The following is a 9180-nucleotide window of genomic DNA, read 5'->3' as shown; positions in this document are numbered from 1 at the left end:
GGGTGCATGTGTCTTTTTGGTAGAATGATTTATTTATTTTTTGGGGGTGTACATCCAGGAATGAGTTTGCTGGGTTGAATGGTGGCTCTATTTTTGGTTCTTTGTGAAATCTCCACATTGCTTTCCCTAGTGGCTGAGCTAATTTACATTCCCACCAACAGTGTATAAGCATTCCCTTTTCTCCACAGCCTTGCCAGCATTTATTTTTACAATTTTTAAATAGTAGCCGTAGTGTCAGATGGTATCTTACTGAGGTTTTGATTTGCATTTCTCTGATGATTAGTGATGATGAGCATTTTTAAAATATGTTTGTTGGTTGCTTGTAAGTCTTCTTTTGAGAAGTGTCTGTTCATGTTGCCTACTTTTTAATGGGGTTATTTGTGTTTTGCTTGTTGGTTTGCTTAAGTTCCCTATAGATTCTGGATATTAGACCTTTGCCGATGCAGAGTTTGCAAATACTTTTTCCCATTCTTTTGTCTGTTTACTCTGTTAATAATTTCTTTTGCTGTGCAGAAACTCTTTAGTTTAATTAGGTCCCATTTGCCAAGTTTTGTTTTTGTTGCAATTGCTTTTGAGGACTTAACCACAAATTCTTTGCCAAAGCCACCGTCAAGAAGGGTATTTCCTAGATTTTCTTCTAGGATTTTTATAGTTTGAGGTCTTACATTTAAGTTTTTAATTCATCTTGAGTTTATTTTTGTATACGGTAAGAGGTAGGGGTCCATTTTATTCTTCTGAATATGGCTAGCCATTCATCCTAGCACCAATTATTGAATAAGGAGTCCCCTCACCATTGCTTATTTTTGTTAACTTGTCAAAGACCAGATGATTGCAGATGTGTGGCTTTATTTCTGGGTTCTCTATTCTGTACCGTTGGTCTATGTGTCTGTTTTTGTACCAGTACCATGTTGTTTTGATTATTGTAGACTTGTAAAATAGTTTGAAATCAGGTAATGTGATGCCTCTGGCTTTGTTCTTTTTGCTTAGGATTACTTTGGCTATTCAGCCTCTGTTTGGGTTACAATAGTTTTTTTTCTAATTATGTGGAAAATGATATTGACAGTTTGATAGGAATCGTGTTAAATCTGTAGACTGCTTTAGGCAGAATGGCCATTTTAACAATATTGAGTCTTTCAATCCAAAAGCATGGGTGTTTTTCCATGTGTTTGTATCATCTATGATTTTTTTTTTTTTTTAAGTCTATAAGCTTTATTGATACTTTGCTTTTACAGTTCACAATGCATTCTACAGATTTAGTTCAGTACAGCTTAAACCACAATGGTATAAATCTTTATTTTGTAATTTCTTGCATAACAATGTTTGATATTTGCAAACATCATTTTTGGAAGCATTAGATTCAGTCCATAGATGCAGAGTTTGTGACAAAATTAACTACAGTAAGTCTGTGCAATGAAATTTACGTTGGAGTTCTATGGGTGTGGCATTTCATGTTGAAAACAGATGGTAGTGCTCCTAGAAATATATTTTCTGTTTCTAGCTTATGTGCTTTGGAACTACACATGTATAACCAATGACTCTGAAATATCAAGCACTCTGGGGTGGCTGGAAGGTAAGGTAAAGGTCTAAGCTTTGTGAAACACTATATATATATTCTATATTTACTTATATTGGCAATTAATGTAACAGTAAAAGTCACAATACACCTAGAACATACCAGAAAAGCAAGCTTTTTCATTCCTGCTTTACTGGTATGATCTCATCTAACATGTCATTTCAGAAAATCTGCAGCAATCTACACGGACTATACACAGTGCACAAACTGAAAAGGGCTTTTTTCTAGCTCCACCATCTCTGCAACTTGCCAAGATGCAGCAAGACTACCTGCAACAAAGTAAAATATACAGCTTTCTCAAATTGTTTTTTCTTCAACCAGTGCCTCAGATAGGAAAAACAGATATGATTACGGTTTAAATCCATACATAGCAGCTTACAATACTTAAGATGATGAACACATGGCAGTCAAGACAGGTAATATTTCCTCAAAACAAACAGTGCATGGCTGAAAATAAAGATATGGGAAGCTGCACTGCAATGCCAAGGTTTCCTTCTTCCCTGACCCTCCCCCGTATCATCAAATGAATATACCCTTTGAAGACGAACTCCTAGTAATTATTTTGGGCTTTTTCATTCAGCTTTGCGCTTCAATCCAGGCATTTTCGCTTGGATTTTAGCCATGGCATCTTTAACATTCTTATTTGCAAGTCCTAGATAATGATCTACCTGTGCCTGATGCCGTTCATAAATAACAGGAACACTGAAGAGTGAAATGAGAGCCAAAATCAGTAGCGTCAGACCATTAAACAAGGCACCAACATAGGTAAATGCCCACATCAACACTGCAAACTTCAGAGAATCAACTAAATCATCAACTAAGAAGAGGCGTCTGAGTTCCTTTATCGTGCAGTTCACATGACCAAGAGCAGAATTACTGTATTTCTGAACCAACTCCTCTGATACAGCAACTTCAGATTCCAGATATGCCCTGAATGGGTGGCCTTCATCTGATTTCTGGATAGCTTGGATCACACCCTTATATATCCTAAAGCTGATGGTCACAGAGAGCAGAGCCAAGGCAATGTAGACTGTTACACTCACAATGCTGAATACTGTCAATGAAACCAGTAGGAACAGGCTGGCACCAAACACCACTCCGGTTTTCTTAATGTCTCTCCAGTAGAGGAGGTCAACAACGACGGAGCCCGAGGAGCCCCTACGCTTGGGCGCGGCCGGAGTGGAGGGGGGCGCGGGCGGGGTCCACACGGGCTCGGCCTGAGGGCTCACGCTGGCCGGGGGAGGAGGGGGAGGCCGCGCCGGAGGTTCGTCGTCCTCAGGGAGCTTGGAGGGCGAGACTGCGGCAGCAGACGCTGGGGATGGCGCGGGCACCGTCGACGACACCGGGCTCGGGTCCCAAGACGGCTGCCGCTCCGGGGCGGCGGGGGGCGCGGCCGGCAGGGGTCCCCGGGGTGCGGGCGGCACGAAGTCATTTCCGAAGTCCATCAGGGGCGCGCCGGCGGCAGGGGCTGTGGGCACTGGGGCCGCGGACAGCCCGGCGGCGGGCTTCCTCTCGAGCACTTCCACCTCCTCCAGGTCTTCGTCCTCGTCCTCCTCTTCCTCCTCCTCCTCTTCCTCCTCTTCCTCGGGCTCCCTCACGAACTGGTACTTGAACGCGGGCTGCGGCCGGGGCGGGCTGTCCGAGGACGAGACCAGAGGCGACTGGTCCAGGTCTTCCATGGCTGGCGGGTGGAGATGATGCTGCAGGTGCTGCCGCCGCCGCCGGGGCCGCGTCTCAGAGCCGCGGGAGGTTGTGGGGGCTGGGGAGAACTGAGAAGGGCTGGGCCGACCGAGCCGAGGGACCTGCTGTGGCGACGGCTCCCGGAACAATGAGACTGCTCCTCCAGCCTCCGCGCCGGTAAGGCGCCACCCGCCCCGTCCCCAGTTGCCGCCGCCGCCCAGACTCTCATCTATGATTTCTTTCAGCAGTGTTTTGTATTTCTCCTTGTAGAGATCTTTCACCTCCTTTATTAAGTGTATTCCTTGGTTTTTAAATATTTTTGTGGCTATTATAACTGGGATTGTATTCTTGATTTGGCTCTCAGTTTGAATGTTATTGGTGTATAGAAATACTACTGATTTTTGTACGTTGATTTTGTATTTTGAAACTTCAATTAAGTTAGCAGTTCTAGCTGTCTTCTAATTTAGGGTTTCCTAGATACAGAATCATATCGTTATGAAGAGAGATAGTTTGGCTTCTTCTTTTCCTATTTGGGTGCCTTTTAATTATTTATCTTGCCTGATTGCTCTTGCTAGGACTTCCAGTACTATGTTGACTAGGAGTGGTGAGAGTGGGCACCCTTGTCTTGATCCAATTCTCAAAGCGAATGCTTCCCACCTTTGCCTGTTCAGTATGATGTTGGCTGTTGAGTTCATCATTGATGGCTCTTGCTATTTTGAGGTATGCTCTTATTATTTTGTGGTATGCATGCCTAGTTTGTTGAGGATTTGGATGTTTGGTGGACTTTGGTTGTGAATCCATCTGGGCCAGGGAATTTTTTTTTTTTTTTTTTTTTTTAACAGATTCAGTTTCAGAACTCGTTATTGTTCTGTTCAGGGTTTCAATTTCTTTCCAATTCAATCTTGGGAGGTTGTGTGTTTCCAGGAATTTATCTATTTCCTCTAGATGTTCTAAGTTACGTGCATAGATTTGTTCATAATGGTCTCTGACTATCTTTTGTATTTCCGTGGGATCAGTAGTAATATCACCTTTGTCATTTCTGATTGTGCTTATTTGGATCTTTTGTTTTCTTTGTTAATCTAGCTAGTGGTTCATCAATCATGTTTATCCTTTCAAGGAACCAAGATTTTCTTTCAAGATTCATCAATCATGTTTATTCTTTCAAGGAACCAAGATTTCCTTTCAAGGTTTCAAACTTTCAAGTTTTCATTGATCTTTTGTATGGATTATTCAGTCTCAGTTTCATTCTGTTCTGCTCTGGTTTTAGTGATTTCTTTTGCTAGCTTTGGGGTTAGTTTGTTCTTTTATCTCTAGTCCCTCTAGATGTGATGTTAGATTATTAATTTGAGAGCTTTCTAACCACTTTATGTAGGCACTTAGCACTGTGATTTTTCCTCTTAAACTGCTTTTGCTGCATCCTAGAGATTTTGGTATGTTGTATCTCTGTTTTCATTAATTTCAAAGAATTTGTCTTATTTCTGCCTTAATTTCATTATCTACCCAAAAGTCATTCAGGAGCAGTTACTTAATTTGCATGTAACTGTGTGGTTTTGAGATCTTCTTGGTATTGATTTCTATTTTTATTTCACTGTGAGAGTGTGCTTCATATGATTTTGATTATTATTATTATTATTTTTAAGATTCTATCACCCAGGCTGGAGTGAAGTGGTATAACCTTGGCTCACTGCAACCTCTACCTTCTGGGTTCAAGTGATTCTTGTGCCTCAGCCTCCCAAGTACCTGGGACTCCAGTTATGTGGCACCACACCCGGCTAATTTTTGTATTTTTAGTAGAGATGGGATCTTGCCATATTGGCCAGACAGTTCTCAAACTCCTGGCCTTATGTGATCCACCCACCTCAGCCTCCCAAAGTCTTGGAACTACAAGTGTGAGCCACCACACCTGGCCAGATTTTGATTCTTTTTTAATTTTGTGAGGCTTGCTTTATGGCTGATGTGGTTGATCTTAAGAGTATGTTCTGTGTGCAAATAAGAAAAATGTATATTCTGTGATTTTTGGGACAGAGTATTCTCTAGATTGTTGTTAGGTCCAATTGGTCAAGTGTAGTTTTAAGTCCAGAATTTCTTTGTTAGTTTTGCCTATTATATAAATACAGTCATACAGTTTATGCTGTTTTGTGCCTGGCTTCTTTTGTTTAACATAATGCCTGTGAGATGGATCCATGGTTGGTTCATTTTTATGATTGAGTAGTATTCCATTGCATGAACACAGTACAATTTGTTTATCCCTTAGGTTGACAGACATTTTTTTGTTTTTATCCCTTAGGTTGACATTTTTTTGTTTTTAAAAATAAAGCTAGTATGAACATTTTTATTGCAAGTCTTTTTGTAGATACATGCTTTTATTTCTCTTGAGTAAATTTGCAGGAATAGAGTTGTTGGGTCATAGGGTAGATGTCTGTTTAACTTTATAAGAAACTGCCAGACTGGGCACAGTGGCTCATGCCTATATTCCCAGCACTTTGGGAGGCCTAGGTAGGTGGCTCATCTAAGGTCAGGAGTTCGAGACCAGCCTGTTCAACATGGTGAAACCCTGTCTCTACTAAAAATACAAAAATTAGGCAGGCATGGTGGTGGGTGCCTGTAATCCCAGCTACTTGGGAGGCTGAGGCAGGAGAATTGCTTGAACCCAGGAGGCAGAGGTTGTAGCTCACTGAGGTCATGACACTGTGCTCTAACCTGGGTGACTACGAAGAGTTCCAGTTGCTTCATACTTCTCCAACAGTTGCTACTGTCAGTCTTAGTTTTAGTTGTTAGTTTTATTTATTTAGCTATTAGTCTTAGTCTTAGTTATAGTTATTAGTTTCAGTTATTGGCCATTTGGAGATCCTCTTTTGTTTTGTGTCTTTAAAATCTTTTACCAAGTTTTAGTGGTTTGTTTGTCTTTTTCTTATTGCTTTTTAGGATTATTTTATATATTCTGGATATGAATTCCTTATCTAATAAGTTACATACCTTGTAACTCTCTTTTCCCAGCCTGGGATTTGCTTTTTATCTTGCATGTGCACTTGAAATGAATGTACATTCTGTGGTTGCTGGATGTAGTGCCCTGTGTAAGTAAAAATAGGACAGTCGACTAATTATATCATCTTCATTTTTTATTTTTACTAAATGTTTGTCTAAAATTTTTAAAGTTTCTATTCTCCCGTTTAGTTCTGGTAAGTTTTGCTTTCTATATTTCGAAGTTATGCTATTAAGGGAAGGGTTCTGATTCTGGATAACATGGAGCAAACACTTTTCTCTTGCACCGAATACCACTATAAAATCTGGACAAATGCATGGGCACCTATTTAAAACCTCCAACAGATAAATATCAGCAGGATTATCAGGGAAGAACATCAGAATTTGATAGGAGACTACCACCAAACTGGTGATGAGTTTGCCCTTATTCTTCCCTCTAGTATCCCCCTGCATGTACTCTAAGCAGCTCAAACCCCAGAAGTGAGAACTGAGTAGAGACAGAGAAACATTGAGGAAAAACTTTCTAGTTCTGAATTGAGGAGCCAAATAGAAAAATGCCACAGATAAATATCCCACATATTTTTGTTCTACTTTTTCTCCGTTCTCTCATGCTCTGGTCCATAGAAAACCCTTTGGCTGGGGTGATGGCAACAGCAAAAGCAGTCAGCAAAAACCAAATCACTGGAGTAAGGGAATTCTCTTTTAATTTTGTGGAGCTGCAACTCTAAGAGAGTGGAACCAAACCCCATTGTTCTTTCACTCTCTCTGTTCTCCTAACACTGAGGCATCAGACATACCACAATTGCTGAATTAGTTGGTTTCTGGCCAGAGACCCGAACTGCTTCCAGAGTCTCCAAGCCAACAACCTTCAATAAGATTTATTTATCTGTTTTATTTTTATTTATTTATTTATTTATCTATTTATTTATTTTTGAGATGGAGTCTAGCTCTGTCGTTCAGGTTAAAGTGCAGTAGCGTGATCTTGGCTCACTGCAACCTCTGCCTCCCGGGTTCCAGCAATTCTCCTGCCTCAGCCTCTGGAGTAGCTGAGATTACAGGCACCCACCATGATGCCCAGTTAATATTTGTATTTTTAGTAGAGATGGGTTTCACCATGTTGGCCAGGCTGGTCTTGGCCAACCCCTGACCTCAAGTGATTTGCCTGCCTTGGCCTCCCAAAGTGCTGGAATTACAGGCATGAGCCACCATGCCCAGCTGACCTCCAATAAGATTTAAAAACAAAAACAAAACAAAAAAACCCTGCAGACTTCAACTTTTTTTTCAGTAGTAAGCTTTCCTATTCGCCTACCTGCCTTTTAGCATCTACCAAATGCAAGTGATGGTGGCTTATTCCCCTGCCATATAGTAAGCTGTCGATAAATGACCTCTTCTTGCTCTCATTTGTGTGGTTCATGTATTTCTATGGTTTTCCGGAGGTTCACCAAGAAGATTGGTTTGTACTGCCCATCACTGCAAACCACAGCTTTCTACCACAGAGACCCCTTATACCTTGCTGCATGTAGTTTTTTGAATCTATACCAACATAGTAAGTTAACGCTGGGTCTGAAATCCATTCTCTTTGCATTGAATTTCTCTTACGTATTCTAACTTTGGTACCCAGATTTTGTTATTGGCTCCCATTTGTTTGGCATCCTTAGTTGAATCAGAACATTCCTTTTCTCCACTTTTTGCTCTTTTCCATTTGGTATTTTGCTATCTAAAAGTGTTGTATGTCATAAGAAGAATCACAGGGTAAAAAGGGTAAAAAGTCATAGGCCCCATAAGGCTATTGTTTGAACTGGCCTTAGAGACTGGTGAGTTTGCAATTCTCACTGGACTGGCATCCATTAGGAGAAACTTTGCTGTGGGTCGCCAGTGGGTCACCAAGAAAATCCAATGAGGTTCTCTATTACAATTTTTCATCCTGAGAGTTTGGCTTTGATCCAGAGAGATTCTCTCTAATATTATGGCTACCTGAGGGACACATTGTCAGGTCTGCATTTAGAGGCAGCCAACTGTGAGAGTGAGGACCCAGTATGTGAAGTGCACAAGCGTCACTGTTGACTGACTATTGCCACCTCTCATGGGGTTGTCTAAGTTCAAATCTTCCTCCTGGAAAACTCCTGCTTCTTATATGCCCACTCATTACAATCTTAACCTTGTGCCTAGCTCTCTGCTTGACATAACTTCACCAAGGATGTTTTGAGCCTTCAATGAAACTCTGAGGAAATTTTATTTAAAATTGTTCATTTGGGAGACACCTTAGGAAAGAAAGGGAATAAGATATATTGGGCTCAATGAGCAGGAATTTTTGTATTAGTATGCAGGAAACTCCAAATGAAATTCTGATTCAAAAAATTATTATACTAAGGAATTCTTTAGCCAAAGCTAACAAACAATTTGACAAACCTAACAACCAAATAGACTCATTTCTCTAATAAATCTCCCCATCTCCTTGTCTTCCAGTGACTTCCCTACATTCAGCTCTCCCTCTACCCCCTCATCCTTCCCATTTCTCTTCTTCTGTACCTCTGTCAACTCCTGCCTCCTCTTTCTATTGTTCAAATCCCCTTTCTGAGCCAGATATGCAGATAACCGTAGAATTTAAAACTTGGAAATGAACTAAATTAGGATTTTCCCTAAACCCAGACAAGACCAGCAACTATTCATAGATGAGTTTATAATTCTTTTAGCTGCATATGACATAGGGTGACCTGATCCTGTATCAACTTGTACACATGTTGATTTTAACCTCAGGTACTAAATCCTGCATGGCAAAAACTGATTAGACTGATCCAGAAAGATACCCAGAGGTCCATTCTTTCAACAATAAATTTGAGGGCAAGGGAAAGCCTGAAAAAGTAGAGCAAAGTCTTTTAAAACTCATACCTGAAACATTTCCAATAAAAATTGATTGAGCGTGACATCACAATAAAAGTTGATTG

At 40.7% G+C, this 9180-nt stretch overlaps 1 protein-coding gene across 1 annotated transcript; it reads right to left on the bottom strand.

Annotated features, from left to right (window-relative positions):
• Nucleotides 1–1183: 1183 nt before the first annotated feature.
• On the bottom strand, nt 1184–3267 carry LOC105733454 (reticulon-4-like). The gene has a single exon (XM_012475869.3). The coding sequence runs from the start codon at nt 3250–3252 to the stop codon at nt 2146–2148; it is 1107 nt and encodes a 368-aa protein (XP_012331292.2). The 5' UTR covers nt 3253–3267; the 3' UTR covers nt 1184–2145.
• Nucleotides 3268–9180: the final 5913 nt, after the last annotated feature.

Source organism: Aotus nancymaae, unplaced genomic scaffold (assembly GCF_030222135.1).
Source record: "Aotus nancymaae isolate 86718 unplaced genomic scaffold, 86718_ANA_hifiasm-v0.15.2.pri h1tg000131l, whole genome shotgun sequence".
Lineage (NCBI taxonomy): Eukaryota > Metazoa > Chordata > Mammalia > Primates > Aotidae > Aotus > Aotus nancymaae.
Note: the sequence above shows the minus strand (reverse complement) of the source record. Positions and strands in the feature narration are given on the sequence as shown.

Excerpts from the sequence above, each read along its gene's own strand:
- LOC105733454 (XM_012475869.3), bottom strand. The coding sequence starts at position 3,252 with ATGGAAGACCTGGACCAGTCGCCTCTGGTCTCGTCCTCGGACAGCCCG.